This window comes from Microcaecilia unicolor, chromosome 6 (assembly GCF_901765095.1).
Source record: "Microcaecilia unicolor chromosome 6, aMicUni1.1, whole genome shotgun sequence".
In the NCBI taxonomy this organism is placed as follows: Eukaryota; Metazoa; Chordata; class Amphibia; order Gymnophiona; family Siphonopidae; genus Microcaecilia; species Microcaecilia unicolor.
In genome coordinates this window covers 215,399,909-215,421,768 of record NC_044036.1, presented here as the reverse complement: position 1 = coordinate 215,421,768, position 21,860 = coordinate 215,399,909, and the positions used below count along the sequence as shown (strand labels likewise).

General features: G+C 44.6%; 1 protein-coding gene across 3 annotated transcripts in view; it reads right to left on the bottom strand.

Annotated features, from left to right (window-relative positions):
* Positions 1-7,631: 7,631 nt before the first annotated feature.
* GRIN1 (glutamate ionotropic receptor NMDA type subunit 1) overlaps positions 7,632-21,860 on the bottom strand; it is a 703,940-nt gene continuing 689,711 nt past the window's right edge. For all 3 annotated transcript variants that reach the window (XM_030206505.1, XM_030206506.1, XM_030206507.1), the window contains one exon: positions 7,632-7,800. In XM_030206505.1, the coding sequence (XP_030062365.1) occupies positions 7,732-7,800 (69 nt within the window). In that variant the 3' untranslated portion in view covers positions 7,632-7,731. The remainder of the gene's footprint in view (positions 7,801-21,860) is intronic.

Below are 21,860 nucleotides of genomic sequence, written 5' to 3'. Positions count from 1 at the left end.
GAAGTGTGAAGCGCCAGAGATATCCGGTTTCCCCATGAGTGAAGGAAAACAGCACAGCACGAAATCCCAGGAAACAGTGAAGGACTCAGAGGGGGGAGGGGAGAGAGATGCCCTCACTCTCTCTGTAACACAAACACAGCACAGCAGGAAACTTAACACTGGAAGGACTGGACTCGGAGGGGGGAGGGGGAGGGAGAGAGGGCAGAGGGCAGGGACACTCCCACATGCACACTCTGAAGAAAACCTTGCTAGCCCCCGTTTCATTTGCATCAGAAACGGGGCTTTTTTACTAGTTTTTCTCTAAAGTTGTTGAGAAAGACAGCCCCCCCCCCCCCCTGCAGCTACTCAGAGATCTACTGGAAATGTTTATCTGAAAGTGCACAGGAAAGACTGCACCCAGACTATCCACATTCAAAGCCTGTTAGGAGTTTGGTGATTCTTTTCCTTTGCTTTGCAAGGTAGATAATTCAGTACAGGTTCAACCCCATATGACAGATTAAGCATTGTTTTACCAGCCCCCCTTCCCCAGGTGTCACCAGCATAGCTATTTCAGATTAACCTGAGAGCATTAACAATGAAGCCAGTGTTAGGCTAACTTTGTCAAATATCTTCCTGTTAACTACCTACTATGGGTTTATTGTGAAACAGTCACTGGAAGCCTCACCCACACCTCCTTGCCAAAGGAGCATTTTGTTTCATTTTTCCTGTATATTTAGGCTGTGATTTTTTTTTTCTGAATTAAGAATGGAGAGATTATATTAGTCACTAGGAAAAGATCAAGCAACACTGGATATTACACAGAAAATCCATTTCTGAATGACTTGTGAGGGATCCAGTGAAACTACTATAAATAGCTGATACTTTAAAGCCCTGGATAAAGTAGTGTGGAGATCGCTGTGTTAGTCCTCTTGAAGTAAAACTGACACTGGAGTGCTTTTACGATTCTCTTATATAGTCTAGTATTGCCATCTTTTTCTCATTATGTCCTGACCTGAGGAAAAGGGTTTAACTTCTGAAAGCTAGTCAAAAATATATGAAGTTAATCAACAAAAAAGATATCATTGTATATTCTGTTGCTTGTTTGTTTATTAGCTTCTACTTCTTTACTTTATCAAAAAGAATCCTCGGGTAAATATTCACCAGCGGCAGTCAGCATTTTTCTGTCTGCCATCGGAATTATCCCCAGATATTCAATGCCGGGCCATGTCCAGGCAGCGGCATTAAATATCCAGGCATATGTGGCTGGCTAATACGTATGCGGTTAAATGCAATATTTAACATTTAACTGCAAAAGGTAAACCACATAAAGATAAGATTGTGCTTTAAGCAGTCCTATCTATGCAGTTACCTTATGTGGTTAAGATTTGAATATCGGCACTTAACTATAAAAGTGCTGATTCTGCCCCTGGACCACCCACAAATTAGCCAGTTTCACGTTAGGCGCTAACTGCAGATATTCAGCCGCGCTAACCGGTTAAGTATTTAGCGGTTAAAGATAGGCCTGTTATTTATGCAGCCTATTTTAACTGCTAAACATAGCTGGTTTGGCACTGATTATCCATGCTTAACTGCCTATGTTGCGTGATATAGCCGGTTAGTGGCTAGCCACTAACCATGACTATTCAGCGGAGATAACCGGTTATCTCTTGCAGAATATCCGCAGTTAGATGCTACAACACTATTTAACTGACCAGAAGCCATTCCTGGCCAGTTAAATAGTTTTGAATATCAGCCCACTTGTGTCTACTTGTCTGACAGGGTTTAGAATCTAGTGACTTTCCTCAGAAGCCTTGTGCTGTTCCAGCATCCCATAATTCAGAGCAGCAGTATAGCTAGGACTGTTCTTTTTGGTGGCTCCCAAGGGTAACATGGGGGGGGGGGGGGGGGGACACAAGAAGTACAGAGGCTGACACTGCCTCCAGTTTGTTATTGCCCTGTGTCATTGCCAAAGACTGGATGGGCCTGACTTTTTGTGGCCTGCTCCTGGGTTTAGGGAGTGACACTAAGGAGTCAATATTCAGCCAGTGGCATTATCCTGTTTAGAAGGAATGGATCTACGGAATCTTAGCGGAGATTGGGCAGCGACACCAGTATTTGGAGAGTAAAACCGGTGCAAGGCAGACTTCTATGGTCTGTGCCCTGATCATGACTGAATAGATATGGATGGGCTGGAGTATGGATATGGATGGCACTCTCATTCTCCCTGTCTCATCAGCTTGTAACCTTGGGGTCATCTTTGACTCCTCTCTCTCCTTCTCTGCTCACATTCAGCAGATTGCCAAAACCTGTCATTTCTTTCTCTATAATATCAACAAAATCCGTCCCTTCCTCTCTGAACACTCTGTTAGAACCCTTATCCACACTCTTATCACCTCTCGTCTAGATTATTGCAACCTGCTTCTCACCGGCCTCCCACTTAGCCATCTCTCTCCTCTTCAATCAGTCCAAAACTCTGCTGTGCGACTCATTTTCCGCCAGAGTCGCTATGCTCACATAGCCCTCTCCTCAAGTCACTTCACTGGCTCCCTATCCGTTTCTGCATTCAATTCAAACTTCTCTTACTGACCTATAAGTGCATTCACTCTGCCGCTCCCCAATACCTCTCCACTCTTGTCTCTCCCTACGCCCTCTCTCGGGTACTCCGTTCTGTGGATAAATCTCTCTTGTCTGTCCCCTTCTCCTCTACTACTACTACTATCGTTCCTTTTATCTCGCTGCACCTCACGCCTGGAATAGACTTCCCGAGCCTGTACGTCTAGACCTGTCTTTGGCTGTTTTCAAATCCAGGCTAAAAGCCCACCTCTTTAACACTGCTTTTGACTCCTAACCACTTCTCACTTGCCCTGTACCCTTTTATCCCCACCTCTTTAATTCCCTTACCTCTTAGTTGTTTTGTGTGTTTGTCCTATTTAGATTGTGAGCTCTATGAGAAGGGACTGTCTTTTCGTGTATGATGTACATCGCTGCGTATGCCTTGTAGCACTATAGAAGTGATAAGTAGTAGTAGTAGTAGAGTATAAATCTTAATGGGCTTCGAAGTTAGCTTCAGAACCTTTAGTACAGGAACAGTGCTGGGCAGACTTTTACGGTCTGTGCTCTGAGAAAGGCAGGGACAAATCAAACTCGGGTGTATATATAAAGTATTACATACCATGTAAAATGAGTTTATCTTGTTGGGCAGACTGGATGGACCGTTCAGGTCTTTATCTGCCATCATTTACTATGTTACTATTATCCCCAGATATTCAATGCTAAATCATATCCAGGCACCAGAAATGGATATCCAGGCATACGTAGCCACCTAACACTTATGTGGTTAAGTACAATATTCAGGTGAACTGCATAAAGATAGGACTGTGTTTTGTGCGGTCCTATTTATGCAGTTACCTTATCTGGTTAAGCGCTAAATGTCAGACTTAACTGCCTAAGTGGCGACTCCACACCCAGACTGCCCACAAATTATTGGTTTCTGCTTAGATGCTAACTGCAGATATTCAGCAGCACTAACCAGTTAAGTGCTGCTGAATATCTGCTATTAGTCCCAGATAAGCGATTTAAATGGCCAGGAGCCTTTCCTGGTCCTTTGAATCGCTTTGAATATTAACCTTCCTGTTTCTGTAGGCTGCCTGAGAGAAGAGTGCCAGAGGTACATGTTAATCAGTCTGCTTTTGCTACATTTAAGCACCAGGCAAAAGCCATACAATACTTTTGGGACTAGTTTCAGGCCTGGTGCAAGAGTATTGGCACCTTAGGAAAACTTCAGCCATGTGCCCCTCTCATTTGCCTTTCTGGTCCCTAGTCCCCCCTCTCTCAAGATTTTGATAATTAAACTAAACATTTGATTACTCCAACAGTTCTCCTTGAACAGTCATAGAAAAACACATATGGTCAATTATTCAAAGTGATTTAACTGGCCAGAAACGGCCTCTGGCTAGTTAAATTGCCTATTTGAGGCTAGCCACTAATTTACAGTGGCATTTAACTGGTTTGTGCTACTGCAAATAACCGGTTAGTGCTGAACTGAAAACTGGCTATTTTGGGTTGTTCCAGGTGGAGTCGGCTCTTGAATATTCAACACGTAGTCAACCAGGTAACTGCATAAAAGTTAGTCCTATCTTTATGTGGTGCCCCATAGCTGGTAAAGTGCTGAATATTGTACTTAACCAGCTATGTGTTAGCCAGCTCCACAAACCAGAAATTCAATGTCAGTCCCTGGACATGGACTGGCATTTAATTTCCAGGTTTAACGCTAGCAGAACACTGATCACCACTGGTTGAATATTGGGCCCTACAATTAACCATACTTTTCAATATTAATCTCTGTATATCATATGTATACATAAGGCCATTTTCCAAAAGTTATTTACCAGGTAGATGGGCTATTTGAAAACTGTCCAAGGCCCACCTTCCCTGCAGCTGATGGTTCTTTGAGCTAGTGTGACTGTCAGAAGTTACTACTTTGTTTTGACTGTAGCTGCTTTGCTTTTGTGACTTTTGCTGTGGGTTTGTTTGTTTTTTTAGCCTGCAGAAGATACAGGAAAATGAAAGCTTCTTGTGGCAGATTCATATTTGTGCAGATATGCTGTTCTAGATGTGTTTTCATCTCCCATTTATCTTATTTCCCATGATACTTAAATACAATTCTATTAGTTACCATTATGCCTACCCAATACAAAACATCCACCCATTCCAATTCTCCACATACAGGGCATATCCTATGTAAAAGTGTTGATTGACCGTTTATAGAAAGCAGGCATAGGAGTGTAAAGTTGCAAAGTGTATGCCAATGAATATCTGGATAGTCCCATGACTTTTCTCCACATAGACTTGCTTTCACAGGTTTGACATTCTTCATACTGTTGATTGAGCCTCTTCTTGCTCGTTGATGTAACATGTTTTGTAGAGGGCATTCTTCAGCCTCAGATCAGTTACAATCTTATTACATAAGAAACATGTGTTTTATAAAACTTTAATAATGTCTGTACTTAGTGAAATGTCCAAACATTCTTGTGTAACTGGATCATTTACTTGAGATTCAGATTTTATGCTGTGAACACCTTTATTTTAGCAGCAGAACCCTGATATCCCACTGCCTTGGTATACAACAATCTGCACTGGATGTTCTAACTATACAAGTCAGCTGTATGGTGAAACATGACAACCTTACAGTTTGGTACCTGCATAAAGTTTTTTGGGGGAAGGTACTTTACAGAATACAGACTTGAAGCAGTGTTGCAGGTTATGCAGTACCACAGCAGGAGTGGGTCAATCACAGTATACATTATAAAACATGACAAGCAAGCATGAGTATGGACATAGGTAATGTGGATTATAATACAATGTACAGTAAAAAATAAATAAAAGAAGTAAAGTAGTTTGTCCAGGAGTGTTTTTCTCTTCTGTCAGCGATTAAATCAGGGCCTTAGAAAGAAATTAGGGACTACTCGATTAGTGATATCAAGAACAGATTGAAATTGAGTTACATGTGTAGGACTTAGTAGTAGTAGTAGGACTTGGCATCTGCTGTTCTGCTACAAAAAGTTTTCAAACCCATTACTGTTACTTCTACATTAGAAAACAGCTGTAACAAAGCGTGATGACATCAGAAAGCTGTTTTATTTCATTTTAACAAAACAGTGGATCATGTACCACTAATTGGCATTAACCAATTACAGTATTGGGCTTAGGTCTTGTATGGTGATACCCATAGCTACCATCTATTTTCCTCTTTTAATACGTCTGTCCAGGAACTAAGAGGATCTGCAGTACCAGCAGAAGACACAAAGTGTCAGTATATTCCATAATAATAATAGACAGTATTTGTCTGTTTTGTACATGCACGATAGCATAGAGGTAGGCCACAGGGTGCACATGCAGAGTCAGTCTGGTGCTGGATTGTGGCACCAGTGGGCCTTAGTGGAGATAGGAATGCCATTCATATGTGGCACAGAGAATGAATATTGCTGAGATGAGTCACATGACTGCAGAGGTAGGCTTCACCAGTAACAGCAACACTGGCACCAGCAGAGGCAGGCTGAATCAGAGGTACTAGCAGTTAATGGGGATGTTAGGAGGCTTGATAGGGAGTCTGATGCTTTGGCAGTGGCAGTGGTGAACACCTAAGAACTGGCCAAATTGTGGTTCATGGGCAGTATGTGATTATGGTTGGTGTGCTGTGGGGCAACACCAGGTGCCCCAGAAGTGCACAGGCCATGGATGCAGGAAGAAGCATAGTAGATCAATAGTGATTTGGGAGCATGAGAGAGAGGGCATTGAATGAGGAAATGCTGGGGAGCAGCTGGAGATTTTGGGGGTATAAAAGGAGAAAGTTAGGATCAGGTTAGGGAATGAAAGTTGGGATTGGTTAGGGAAAGGTTAGAGGGGATCAAATAGAACAGGATGAGGGAAGTGACCCAGTATATTTGTGTACAGTATGAGATAGAGACAAGTGAATAGGCACTAGGGGTGACAGGGCTGGTGGTTGACAGAGAAAAAAGGATTAGGAGGGGGAGAAGAAGTGACGATGCTAGGGAACAACAGAACTGGAACTGAGGTTCCAACTCCTCCTCTCCTACTCAGTCTGGATCCTCCCCTGAAGTTTTAATTTCATTCGAGTCTTCCGTGAAACAATACCTAAAAACCCTGTTTATAGAAGTATTGTTGCAATAAAGATATTATTTTGATCACAAACCTTTTGTAGATATCTGCCAGTTTTTAATTATCTTAAAAGTAAAATAGTCAAGTTTTAAGAGGAAAACAAAATTGGTTAGCCTAATGTTGTAACTAGATTCTGTGCAATATCCTTGATCCAGGAAATTTGGAGTGGCACGTTCCTCTCTGCTACATAGAAAGAATTGTCATGTACCCAGAAGAAGGTTGACTCAAAGGCCAGATTGGCTGGGGCCTGTGATGAAGTATAATGAGTAATAAACACATTTACCACTGCATATCCTGCACCTCCCAGGTTGATAAAGGTTCACCCTGGCCTCTGCAGAAATTGAGGCTGTATAAAAACACCTATTTGTGAAATATCACAAATCCTCATTATCTAGGAAACAGCAAGCATAATTTTTCCTGTGTTGCCATAGCTGGTTACACATTTGGCACATGGTACATCAGAAAATTATTTATAAGTGCATGCTGGAAGAAGAGTCCAAAAATACTACAACTTTTCTCTACTTCTGTGTTCTGCTTCCATTTCCAGCTTTCTTGGGGAAAGTAAGGACATTTTTTTTGATCCACAGGTCATCAATAGCACAAACTCCAAACTAGGTGTTTCCTTCTATATGGATCACTAGTATCATAAAATTATACACTTGTGGGGTGTTCAGAGGTTGAGCTTGACAGGTTGATGTCTAATTTAAAGCAGGCCAAGTTTGTGCAAAAGCTTTGGAGTCCTTTTATGATGGTACTTTCTCTTCATCTAATGGCATAGAGCCTCTTTGGCAGGGGCGCTTAATTTATGATCCTTTAGGAAAGTTTATTCCCAAAGATTTCCATGTGGTTTTCTCTGCCTACTTCCAAACACCTTTCACATAGTCAGCAATGGAAGGGCACATTATCAGAGTGTGGAATATGCATTAAAGCAGCAGTGACATCCCTATGTTCAGAGGGTAAACAGTGAAGCCCATCTTACCAATGGCATTATAGCAGATATACTGGGGGGAAAGTCATTATTTGTACCTCCAACAGTCTGCAAATTGCAAAAAAGGGTTTCATCCTGTGAGAACATCACACCACTGTACTGACAGAAGGGTCGGAAAGATTTAGCTGTCCTGGGATATCGGTGGGATGAAACTGCTGTAAAAAACAAATATACAGACAAGAAAAATCAGGCTTACAGGGATCACTGCTCATTGGACTAACAAGCTTCCTCTCAGAAACATCATTTGTGATGCCCAGAAGCAAGCATAGTCCTATGGTGAGGGGAAATGAAGCCATGATTTCCCAGTGATAACAGCACACAAGGAGGACACAATCTGGGAATGGTAATTTGAGTGTCAGCTTCAGGTTGTGTCAAAGGCACAGTGTCTATGGAAGGACAGCTGTTATGAGATCTGTAACAGAGAAGACACCCTGTTATATATTAAGGACACTGAGCTGGGAGTTTCCTGTATGGATATGCATGGTTATCTCATGGAGATCCCTTAGTGTGACAACTGAGTAGCTGAGACTTTTGGGCATAACAAAGACGTTATTGAGACCACTCACATAGAAGAAAAATATCTGATTTAAAGAATGATTTGTGGGATATTTTCTCCCATTTTGTGCCCAAGAGGAAAACCCTGAATAAACTCTGTTTCTAAATTAGTAGTATTTTTTAGAACCTGGAGATAAGAAATGGCAGCAATTTATACAAATATGGGTAATTTAATTACCATTTGTGATCTTTCTCCCTATGTTTCTTTGTAATACTATGCTGTGGATGAGACTAAATAGTAGTAGTAGTAGACTTCACAGAAATAAGTGGTTCTCACAGATCAGAGGATAAAAGCCACTAGGTAATGCTGCTTTCATCCCAATCTCATTGTGTATATTGTTCTTGATCACATATGAAGTTGAAAGGCCAAGAAAACAATACTTCAAAAGTTCTGCAGATACTCAATGCAACTGTAACTCGAGTCTAGCTATAAAACAGAACACAGCTTTTTTTTTAACCCTTCATTTTCCAGGCTTTGAAGAGCACTTACTTTACCTGTTGTCTGTTAGCCCAAAATGCTGATTTATTTTTTTATTTATTTTACAGAGGTACAAATTTGAATTTGACCAGTGGTTTTTTTTTTGTCAGGACAGAGACCAGTTCAATGTGTATTCTGTGACTGGCAGCTGCTGTGTCCAGTTGACTTTCCCTTAGATTAAAAGCTTTCATGCCTTAACAATGTGCTTCTACATGTAACTTTGAGTACCGCTTGCTGCTTATAGCTCATGCTTATTAAATCCTGCCATCAACACTGCCAGAAATCTGCAGATTTATTTACAAAGTGGACTGAAACAATGAAGACTTTGAAAATGTTTGTTTAAAGTATGACTAACAGTGGAAATAAGAGTTGACTTGTGTAATAAAGAAGTTGTGCCCAAATTAATAGCTACAGAAGAAAAATCAGGAACACCACTAATAAATCCATAGAAAAAGGACACAAAGATTCCTAATTAGTTTGCAAATCAGTATCCAGAGCCTACCTATCCTCTCCTACCAGGGAGACTTCAGAATGGACTGTCTGATCTTGTGCCTTTGCAAATTCATGCACTTTCTCTGAAAGCTAAGCAAAGACAGGCCAGTGCAATTCCCTTATATTAGGAAGAGAGGAATGCCATTTTCTGTAGCATAGGATTAATAAACTATATTTATAACTAATAATTCCATAGGTTGTTGTTGCTTAATAATGTAATTCTACCATATCAATTATAGGTTACAAGTTCCATTTTACATAGGCCATAGAGATTGGAATTGAGATATCCATATTGGGACATGCTCAATTCTGGTGGTGCTGCGTCTGAAAGGAGCAGCTTTGAACAGCACGGACTCCGGAGGACGAAAAAGAACTTTAAAAGACCTCGGCTCAGCAGGCGGGGGTTGGGGTCCCCTGCCAGCCGAAGGAATATTTTTAAAGGCAGCAGCAGGAGGAAGAGGACCTCGGCTGGTGGGGGTTGGGGTCCCCCACCAGCAAAGGTAGGTGACGGCGGCAGGGGGGTCCAGGGCGCAATCTGCAGGGGCCCAGGCCCCCGTGGCCCCACGCAGATACACCCCTGGTGAGATGTGAATGTGTGGACTGATGACCACGTTGAAGCCTTGCAAATCTCCTCAATGGAGGCTGACTTTAAGTGAGCCACTGACGCAGCCATGGCTCTAACATTGTGAGCCGAGACATGGCCCTCCAGAGTCAGCCCAGCTTGGGCGTAAGTGAAGGATATACAATCTGCTAGCCAATTGGAGATTGTGCGTTTTCTGATGGTGACTCCCCTCCTGTTGGAATCAAAAGAAACAAACAACTGGGCGGACTGTCTAAAGGGCTTTGTCCGCTCCATGTAAAAGGCCAATGCTCTCTTGCAATCCAAGGTGTGCAAACTGCTTTTGCCAGGGCAGGTATGAGGACGGGGAAAGAATGTTGGCAAGACAATTGACTGGTTCAGATTGAACTCCGACACCACCTTTGGCAGGAACTTAGGGTGCGTGCAGAGGATTACTCTGTTGTGATGGAACTTGATATAAGATGCATGCACTACCAAGGCCTGAAGCTCACTGACTCTATGAGCTGAAGTAACAGCCACCAAGAAAACGACCTTCCAGGTCAAGTACTTCAGATGGCAGGAATTCAGTGGCTCAAAAGGAGCTTTCATCAGCGGGGTGAGAACGACGTTGAGATCCCATGACACTGGCGGAGGATTGATAGGGGCTTTGACAAAAGCAAACCTCTCATGAAGGCTGTCCAGACATAGGCTTACCCTCTACATGGCGATGATAAACACTAATCGCACTAAGGTGAACTCTTATGGAGTTGGTCTTGAGACCAGACTCTGACAAGTGTAGAAGGTATTCAAGCAGGGTCTGTGTAGGACAAGAAAGAGGATCTAGGGCCCTACTGTCACACCAGACAGCAAACCTCCTCCATTTGAAAGAGTAACACCTCTTCGTGTAATCTTTCCTGGAAGCAAGCAAGACTCGGGAGACACCCTCTGAAAGACCCAAGGAGGCGAATTCTAAGCTCTCAACATCCAGGCTGTGAGAGCCAGAGACTGAAGGTTGGGATGTAGAAGCGACCCCTCGTTCTGAGTGATGAAGTTTGGAAAACAGTCCAATCTCCACGGTTCTTCGGAGGACAACTCCAGAAGAAGAGGGAACCAAATCTGCGCAGCCAGAAGGGTGCAATCAGGATCATGGTTCCGCAGTTTTCAGCAAAGTCTTCTCTACTAGAGGTATGGGAGGAAACGCATACAGAAGGCCTGTTCCCCAATGTAGGAGAAAGGCATCTGATGCTAGTCTATCATGGGCTTGAAGCCTGGAACAGAACTGAGGGACTTTGTGATTGATTTGAGTGACAAAAAGATCCACCGAGGGGGTGCTCCATGCTCGGAAGAGCTTGTGGACTACACCCATGTTCAGAGACCATGTGTGAGGTTGCATTATCTTGCTCAACCTGTAGGCCAGACTGTTGTTTACACCTGCCAGATAAGTAGCTTGGAGAAACATGCCGTGACGGCGAGCCCAAAGCCACATCTGGACGGCTTCCTGACACAGAGGGCGAGATCCAGTGCCCCCCTGCTTGTTGGTGTAATACATGGCAACCTGATTGTCTGTCTGAATTAAAATGATTTGGTTGGACAGCCGATCTCTGAAAGCCTTTAGAGCGTTCCAGATCGCTCTTAATTCCAGGAGGTTGATCTGCAGACCTCCTAAGCTCCCTGAGTGTAGAGCCCATCTACATGAGCTCCCCACCCCAGGAGAGATGCATCCGTCGTCAGCACTTTTCGTGGCTGAGGATGGAATGGTCGTCCCATGGTCAAATTGGATTGAATCGTCCACCAGTGGAAAGAGTTCCGAAAGCCGGTGGACAGTTGGATGACATCCTCTAGATCTGCCACAGCTTGAAACTACTGGGAAGCTAGGGTACATTGAGCTGATCTCATATGTAGATGTGTCATGGGAATGACATGAACTGTGGAAGCCATGTGCCCCAGAAGTCTCAACATCTGCCGTGACCTGCTGACGCTCGAACCATGGACACCAGGGACAGAAGGTTGTCTGCCCTTGCCTTGAGAAGATAAGCTCGAGCTGTCTGAGTGTTCAATAGGGCTCCAATGAATTCCAATTTATGGACTGGGGTGAGATGGGACTTGGGATAATTTATGACAAACCTCAGTAGCTCTAGCATCCAAATAGTCATTTGCATGGACTCCAGAGCACCCTCCTTTGAGGTGCTCTTCACCAGCCAATCATCGAGATAAGGAAACACATGCACTCCCAGTCTGCGTAGCGATGCTGTGACTACAGCTAGGCATTTGGTAAACACTCTGGGCGCAGACGTCAGGCCAAAAGGCAGTACATGGTACTGAAAGTGCTGTGTTCCCAGCCGAAATCAAAGATACGTCCTGTGAGCTGGAAGTATCGAGATGTGTGTGTAAGGACTTAAAGGATGCTTACACACACAGAGAGCATAGCCAATCGTTTTCCTGAATCATGGGAAGAAGGGTGCCTAGGGAAACCATCCTGAACTTTTCTCGGACAAGAAATTTGTTCAGGGCCCTTAGGTCTAGGATGGGACGCATCCCCCCTGTTTTCTTTTGCACAAGGAAGTACCTGGAATAGAATCCCTACCCTTCTTCCCCTGGTGGAATGGGCTTGACCTCTTGGGCCTTCAGAAGGGCGGAGAGTTCCTCTGCAAGTGCCTATTTGTGCTGGGAACTGTAAGAATGAGCTCCCGGTGGAAAATTTGGAGGTTTGGATTCCAGATTGAGGGTCTATCCTGACTGGACTATTTGAAGAACCCACCGGTCTGAGGTTATGAGAGGCCACCTTTAGTGAAAAAATATCAACCTCCCCCCGACCAGCAAGTCATCCAGCACAGACACTTATATTGAGGCTATGTTGAACTGGAGCCAGTCAAAAGCCTGTCCCTTGCTTTTGCTGGGGAGCCGCAGAGGCCTTTGGCGCACGCTGTTGATGAGAATGAGCGCACTGGGACTGAGCCTGGACAGGCTGCCGAGAAGCAGTAGTGTACCTACGCCTAGCATAGGAATAGGGAGCACTCCTCTTCCCTCCAAAAAACCTCCTAGATGAGGAGGTAGTAGCAGTAAACGCTCGGCGGGAGAGAGAATCCATAGCATCATTGTGGTTCTTCAGCTGGTCAACCAGATCCTCTACTTTCTCACCAAAAAGGTTATCCCCCCGGCAAGGAACATCCGCCATCCGCTGCTGGACCGAATGATCCAGGTCACAGACACGCAGCCATGAGAGTCTGCGCATCACTATACCTTGGGCAGCGATCCTGGATGTTACATCAAAAGTGTCGAACGTACCCCTGGCCAGAAATTTTCAACATGCCTTCTGCTGCCTGACCACCTGGTGAAAAGGCTCGGCCTGATCCGGAGTAAGTGCATCAACCAAGCTAGACAGTTGTCTCACTGAGTTCTGCAAGTGGATGCTCGTGAAGAGCTGGTATGTCTGGATTTTGGCAGCGAGCATAGCAGCCTGATATGCCTTCCTCCCAAAAGAGTCCAAGGTTCTAGATTCTCTGCCTGGGGGCGCAGAGGCATAGTCCCTAGTACTCTTGGCTCTTTTGAGAGCGGAGTCCACCACCATGGAATTGTGAGGTAGCTGAGACTTCATCCAGGCTCCCCTTGGATCCGATATTGGGATTCAATTCTTTTCGGGATCACGGGATTAGACAGAGGGAACGACCAGTTTCACATAAGGACTTCCTTCAGTACATTATGCAAAGGAGCCGTTGCAGCCTCTCTAGGTGGAGAAGGATAATCCAGGACCTCAAGCATCTCAGCCCTGGGCTCAACCTTCATAGGGAAGGGAATAGCCACAGCCATTTCCCGGACAAAGGAGATAAAGGATAGACTCTCCGGTGGAGAAAGTCTCCTTGCTGGTGGAGGGGAAGGTTCAGAAGGAATCCCATAGGACTCATCAGAAGAAAAGTACCTGGGTTCCTCCTCTTCCTCCCATGAACGCTCATCTTCAGTATCAGACAAGACATCTCTCAGAGCAGTCCGAAACTGAGCCTGCTTCGACGCTGAGGAACGACGTCCTCGATGGCGGTGCCAAGAAGTCGAGGCCCGCCTGGACTCCGGTGAAGCTTCCTCCACCGACGTTGAAGGGGAGTCGACCTGGGTGGCAGCCGACACCAATGCCGCAGGCGGCACTGAGGTCGGGGACCTCACCACAGGTGAAGGGCCAGATACTGCTGCAGCAGACGGTACAGAAGGCGCAAGCACCCCCGACACCGAAGCAGACTGGTGCAGTAACCCTTCCAGAAGCTCTGGAAGCAGGGCCCTGATGCGTTCGTCGAGAGCCGCCGTTGGACAAGGCTGCGGGGTCGGTAAAGGAGCCGGTGGCAGAATCTGTCAAGGCTTGGGAGCAGGTACCGGGCTGTTAGACTGACGCATCGGCACCTCCTGAATAGAGGGAGAGCGATCCTCTAGGCGCCGACGCTTCTCGGGTGCTGAATCCCTCGATGTCCTGGAGCTCCCGGCACCATGTGTCAAAGGAGAACAATGACGGTGCTTCTTCGCCTTCGCTCAATGCCCGTTCTCGAGACTCCTCTGTACCGATGAGGAAGACGTGGAATCCTCACGTCTCCTTGGGGCCGGGTCCGACGAAGGTCGGTCCCAGGGGGCCTGCATAACAGGTAGAGACCCACTCGATGCCTCACTGCTCCCAGCACGAGTTGGTCGTTCCGCAGCCATAACCTTCGCTCCCAACGTCGATGTGTCCCTCGATGTTGACGCCGCCGACCTTGATACCGATGTTGATGTCGACGTCGAAGGACTGGACCGAGCCCCAAAAAGCTTCTCTCGTTGGGCCTCTCGAGACACTTGAGTCCGTTTCTTTATGCGAAGACACAGACTACAAGCAGCTGGGCTATGGTCGGGCTCAAGGCACTGGATACATCAGACACGGGTATCGGTACCCAAGATGGTCCAGTTGCACCAAGTACAATGTTTGAAGCCGCTGGGTGTCTTCGATGACATGGAAGGAAAAACGGCTTCGGCAAAATCAAAAGACGCGATCGTGCCTGTTAAAAGAAAAAAGGGCATGAAAAGAAGGGAAAAACCCGACCGTGTGGCCTAAGCTGGCTGCGTCGAAAAAGAAAGGGGAAAGGGAAATGGGACTTGATATACCGCCTTTCTGTGGTATTTTGCAACTACATTCAAAGCGGTTTACATATATACAGGTACTTATTTTGTACAAGGAGCTGCAGTGGGAATCGAACCCAGTTCTCCAGGATCAAAGTCCGCTGCACTAACCACTAGGCTACTCCAAAGGAAACTTTAAAAGGGCAAAAAATTAAAGAAAACTACGGGGAAGTTTTTTTTTTAAACTGTAAATTGTATTAAAAAGAAAAGAAATAAGGCAAATACCTCCTGAGAGGAGCGGGGAAAAAAACTCGACCTCACCTCAACGCGGAGAAAACATAACTGAGCAGGAACGCTCACTCGACGGGCAGGAAATCGGTCCATGTATGCTGCACCACAAGACTCTAGCAAGATTTTTTCATATTTTGCTTGCAAAAATGCCGGTTCCCAGGCTGACGTGGACGTAGACCCATATGTGAGAACAAGCAGCCTGCTTGTCCTCGGACAAGAGGGATTTTGTTCCACTTCATCCTCTCTGTTTATTACCTTAGCATTTTCCACACTTTATTTTCCCTTTCTTTTAACGGCTCGCAGCCATTTTGGGCCTAAGCTTCTAGCCGAGTTCTCCTTTTCCTCGAGAGAGCATTTTTATTTTGCTTCTCTCCACCATTAACCTGTTTAATTTTGCACAGATATCTTTCTTACGATGTCCCATAAGCTTTCCAGTGGGTTTAAGAAGTACTCCAACTGCAATAGGACCATTTCTATGACTGACCCACATGACATGTGCCTAAAGTGGGGCGAGATCACAACTCCCTAATCTGTCCTCTTTGTACTTAAGTACAGAAGAGAATGTACAAATCTAGAGATTGGTGTGTGAGAGACTTTATGGTACTCAGAAGGACGATACACCGGCACTGAGAGCATTGCTCCCCTTGGCTTGTGGACCTGCAATGGACACTAGTGACATGTTGACATCAAGGAGGTCTCTGTGACTGAGCATCCTTGGACCCAACACCGAGGAAGCACATGGATTCTGTGTCTTCCTCATTGGTACCGAGAGGATTCAATACTGGGCACTGAGCGAAGGTGAAGAAGCATCGGCATTGGTCCTCAGGAGCTCCGGGGCATGAGCATCTCCAGCACCTGAGAAGTGTCAGCGCCGAGAGGGTCGCTCCCTTCCCTGAAGCCAGGATCCCACTATCAATTGGACACCAACAACTTCTCAGGCTGTCCCTGAGCTGGGGCACATCCCAGAACAGCGTGATGCCGAGGCATCAAGGGCACTTGTGCTGACTCTGGACTCTGCAGTGACCATCTCTAGTCTATTGGAAGAGGAAACTGCCCTGGAGTCCCAGGACCTGCACCTCAGCACCCTTACTCTGCGTCTGAATATTCCAGTAAACCAAGAAGGCACAGACTCAGATTTCTCATGAGTATTTCCCTGAGTGTGAGTCGGACCATTTCTGGATGTCTGAGGAGGAACCTGAGGACGTCTCAAAGGAGAGGTCCCTTGGCCTTCCCTCAGACCCCTCCCTGCTAACTTGGAGGTGCAGGATGAACCCAGGGAAGAGTTGTGTCCATTCACAACATCCTGAAGGAAGCACAGATGAGGAATTGGGAAACCTCTCTCACTGTGCAGGTTATTCCTAAAAAGGTAGACTCCATATACAGAGTCCAGAATGCTCCCAGATTCAAGAAGATGAAGTTGCCACACCACTCTATGGTGGTTGAATGTGCTCTCAAGCAAGCCAGAAGCTCGAGGACCCATGCCTCGGCTCCCCAGGGCAGGGATGCTTGTACTCTGGAGTCATTTGCGAGAAAGGTTTTTCAGGCATCAGAACTTATTTTTCACATCCAGACCTACCAGCTCTACATGAGCCTATACTTGAAGTCCTTGGTATCCAGTGTGCTCGAGTTTGCAGACACCCTCCAACCAGTGCAAGCTGCATACCTTCACCAAATAGCCAGTAAACAGATGTGCAGAAAGCATTTGGCTAGGGACTCCTTTAATTCTTTTGATGTAGTGCCTAGGCTTTCTGCTTTGGTTGTTGGAATGCACAGTTTCTCATGGCTGCGTGTCTCAGAGCTAACTAACTAACTAACTAACATTTCTAAAGCGCTACTAGGGTTACGCAGCGCTGTACAATTTAAACATAGAAAGACCAGCGGTTCAGGAAAAGCTGGCAGACATCCCTTGCCAAGGCAATAATCTTTTTGTGTGTATAGGGAGGGAAGAATTCCATTCCATTCTAGACCTAAGAGACCTGAACAAATATCTGGTCAAGGAAAGTTCAGGATGTTTTCCCATGATTCAGAAAAATTCACAGGAAGTATCTCAGATTTGAGGTGGAAAAGCACAACTACCAGTATTGAGTCCTGCCATTTGGCCTCATGTCCGCCCCCAGGGTGTTTACAAAGAGACTCATTAAAGTTGCAGCATCATTATGCAGACTGGGAGTTCATGTGTTCCCCTACTTGGACGATTGGATGGTCAAGTGCACCACAGAGGAGGGTGCTCAGGAGTCAATGCAGAGAACTATTTGGGTGTTGGAGCTGCTAGGGCTCTTCATCAACAACCCCAAGTCCCACCTACACCTGTTTCAGCAATTGAAGTACATTGAGCCCTGCTAGACATGGTGCAAACTTGGCCTACCTGTTTCTGGCACAGCCCTTGTTGCCATCACCACTCAGGTTCAGAGCAGCCAACAGGTCATGGCTTGGCAGATGTTGATGGGCCATATGGCCTCCATAGTGCATGTCACTCCCATGGCATGTCTTCATTTAAGAAGCACCCAATGGATTATTGCTTCTTAGTAGTGCCAAGCCAAGGGGAATCTTGCAGATATCATCTCAGTCACCCTGGAATCAGCCAGTCACTCCTCTGGTGAATGGTTCAGTCCAATTTGACTCTAGGACTCCCATTCCAAATTCCTCCACTGCAGAAAGTTTTGACTATGGACACACACACTCTGGGGTGGGGGGGGGGGGGGGGCTCATGTAGATGGGCTTCACATCCAAGACACCTGGTCTGCTCAGGAGCTGAGCTCTGGATCAACCTCCTAGAGCTACAAGCAATCTGGAATGCTCTTAAAGGCATTCAGAGATCAGCTGCTGAACCAAACTTTACTAATCTAGACAATCAGGTTGCCATGTACTATGTGAACAAGCAGGAGGGGTATGGGTTCCTGCCCCTTGTGTCAGTCTTTTGAGCCACATACCTGGCAGGGAATGTCTATGGCCTGGCAAAAAGGCTAAGCAGGGTGATGCAACTGCATGAGTGGTTTCTCATCATGGGCATTGTCCGTAAGATCTTCCAAGAGTGGGGCACCCCATTGGTGGATCTCTTTGCCACTCATCTCAACAAGGACCCTCAGTACTGTTCCAGACACAGGTCACATGACAGGCTAGCGTCAGATGCCTTCCTCCTAAATTGGGAGGAGGGCCTTCTGTACGTATGTCCTCACATCCCTCTGATAGGGAAGACTTTGCTGAAACTCAGGGACTGAAAAGCTATCATCCTAATTGCACATACGGTTTCCTTTTCTTCTGGAGTTGTCCTCCAAGGAGCCATGGAGACTGGACTGCTTTCTGACCTTCATCACACAGATTGAGGGGTCTCTTCTAATGGCCTGGATGTTGAGGGCGTAGAATTCGTATCCCTGCAACTGCCTGAGGGTGTCTCCAGAGTCCTACTAGCTTCCAGGAAAGATTCCACCAAAAGGTATTATACTTTTAAATGGAGGAGGTTTGCTGTCTGGTGTGAGGGCAAAGCCCTAAATTCTCCTGCTTATATACCTCCTACACCTTTCTGAGTCTGGTCTGAAAACCACCTCAGCGCAATTAATGTTTATCATCACCATGTAGGAGGTAAGCTCATCTCTGTAAAGCCTCTAGTTGTTCACTTCATGAGAGGTTTGCTGTTGACAAGGCTCCCTATCAAACCTCCAACTGTGTCATGGTACCTCAATATCATCCTCATCCAGTTGATTCCTGTCATCTGAAGTACCTGACCTAGAAGTTCTTATTTTTGGTGGCAGTCACTTCAGCTTGCAGGGTCAGTAACTTCAGGCCCTAGTTGTGAATCCATCTTACACAAGGTTTCATCATAACAGAGTAGTTCTCCGCACACATCCTAAGTTCCTTCCTAAGTTGGTGTCGGAGTTTTATCTTAATCAGTCATTCTTATGCCAACATTCTGTGCCCATCCTGGTGAAAGCGCACTGCACACTTTGGACTGCAAGCTAGCCTTGGCCTTCTATCTGGAGCAGACAAAAACCCTTAGACAGTACACCCAGCTTTTTGTTTCTTTTGATCCAAATAGGATGAGGACAGCCATCGGTAAATGTACTTTACATGTAGGTGTTCTCCGGGGACAGCAGGGATTAGTATTCTCACATATCCGCCTACCTATCTCCCCTAGGAGTTGCGTTCTTTTTGTATGCTTTTGGATTGAACTGAAGGTCCCGTGTGACTCAGGCTGGCGGGAAGGCATTTGCACATATGCAGTGTGGGACTACCAAAACCTTCTTAAAAGTATATGAACTCTGGATAGTGTCTGCACTGGGACTCTGTCAGGTACGACACCCATCTGTGACAATATTATTCCTGCTATCCTCTGAGAACATTAACTACAGATAACTTTTTGCTTTATCCTTTGTGTAAAACCTTGACCAAAACAAACACTTAAAAAAACACAATGCATGCCTTTTAGCTGATGTAAAACTCAACATGGAAATTTTTCCCCATTCATATGTATTCCCTTTGTAAAATGGGGAATACATGTGTAGATTTTAGTCCGGCGTAACCGTTCCCTCTTGAAATCTCTGGTGGTTTGGATCTTCATGTGTATATAGCAGCTTTCTGAATCTGTTATTTATTTATATGAATATGCTTGTAAGTGGTGCTATATACATGTGCATATGTTCTCACTTCATTCACCAGTTAGATATTTTGGATTTTCTTTCTATGAATATGCTGATGGCATCCAATTAACATTGCCTTTGAACAGTGATGGGTCACAACAGGAAGGACTTATCTCTGCATGCATGGAAAGTATGTGTGACTGTTTTTTACGGAGTGGGGTGGTCTGGAATATTTAATAGATCAGCTATATTGTGTTTTGGTGATATAGAATGGTGATCGTTGAAAGTATAAGTAGTAGTGGGGAATTTTTCTCTGCCACATGTGGACTCCCTTAAAGTGTTGGGAGTTACTTTAGAAGATGGAGGAATCAGTCAGAAATAGGTCGCTCGGGTACTAAGACATGTTTATTTTAAATTAAAGGGGGTAAGGAAGCTAAGGTCTTTTCTAGACCAGAGTATTTTCAAAACTATAGTCCAACAGGTGGTTATTAGCTCATTGAACTATTATTAAGTCTCTAGATATAGGGATTCAGTCTGTGCTACCAAGGAGTCTACAGGTGGTTCAAAGCACAATAGTTTGGTTTTTAACTAGAAGCCCTAGAAGAACCAGAGCTACCCCCTGCTTTGTGATCTAAACTGGCTGCTTATGGGGGAAAGATGTTTCTTCAAACTGATGGTCCTAACTTAAAAGTTTTATCTGATGAAATTCTCAGAATGCTGTGTTCTTGGTTGGTACAATGCACTTCTAGTCATTCACTTTGTCTTCTAAGAAAAATTTATTTGTGTTCCCTGGCAAGGATGGTATAAAAAAGGAATAGTGACACACCCACTTAAAACACACTATGTGGGCCGGGAGCCGATTTTTAGTGGCACTTAACTGGATAGTGCTGCTTAATAACAGATATAACTGACATGGCACTCTCCAGTTAGCCTGGTGGCAGAGTGAGAGAGAAGACAAGAGTTTTGTGGGAATTGGTGATATTCAGTGTTGGTGCCCACATAGATGACTGGGCAAGTTAGATCACACAAAAGGCAGGGAATGTACTTTGCTCATTTAACTATGCAGATACAGCACTGAATATTGGATGTACCCGTAGAATGTCCAGTCACCACCAATGACCTGGATATTAGTCCAAATATGGCCCAGTACTGAATATTCAAGTCTAATTTACCTGGCAGTGGTCAACATTTAAAGTGTTGGCTGAATATTGACCCCATAATGTTTCATATATGTATATAATGTTTCATAGATAAATGCATACATATATATAAAATCTATCTATCTGTGTATCTGTTTCTCTACGTCTGTAGATACCTATTTAGATATATGTAGATATCTATAGAGAGATACATACCTATCAATATGTACCTCTCTATATCTATATCACCTGTAGGTTACAATTCAAGATTTTGACATTAATCTATTCCACTACTCCATCTTATCTCAGTTCCGTGATTTCCCCATATACACCCTATCAAACTTTATGTTCCTTATTGGAATTCCACTAATTTTTTGTTCTCGTCTGGACAATACGAGACATTCTGAATTTTTTAGTACAGCGCCTCTTTCATGGAATTCTCTGCCAAAATCTGTAAAATCAAAACTTTCCTACAAGAAATTTAGAGCAATAATAAAGGCTCACCTTTTCTCCCAGGCCTTTCTGGGTGTCTTGATGGACTGTTAGAGCAGTGGACAGCACTCCATTTGACCTATTCTTCTCCATTCCTTCCTTTCTCCCTTTCCTGCCCCACCCTTTTGGTTTCTTATGAAGAACCTTTCTATTATTTATTACCTATTATGTTAGGCTTTCCTATGGCATTCTTCTTTTATTTATTGTATGCTACTTTGTTTGGCTGTTGAAAGATGGTATATTAAAAACCCAATAAATGATTTATCTCTGGCCCATTTAGTGTCTTCACTTAGTTATATATATTAAAATGACTGAAATGTGCACAAGCCTTCTTTACACCAATCACTTTTATATGTGCTAAATAAGATTTTGTGTTCTGTTCTGTTAAAGATATATTAGCGTTACAAAGTTAACAACTTGCTTAAACATTTACATATAAGAAATATACTATAGTGATGCCTCTATATAACGAATCCCATTTGTATTAATAAAAAAAACCCCAGAATCTTACATTCAAAATAATTTTTGTGTAGGATTTGTTATAGAAATCAAATTCTACAGTAGT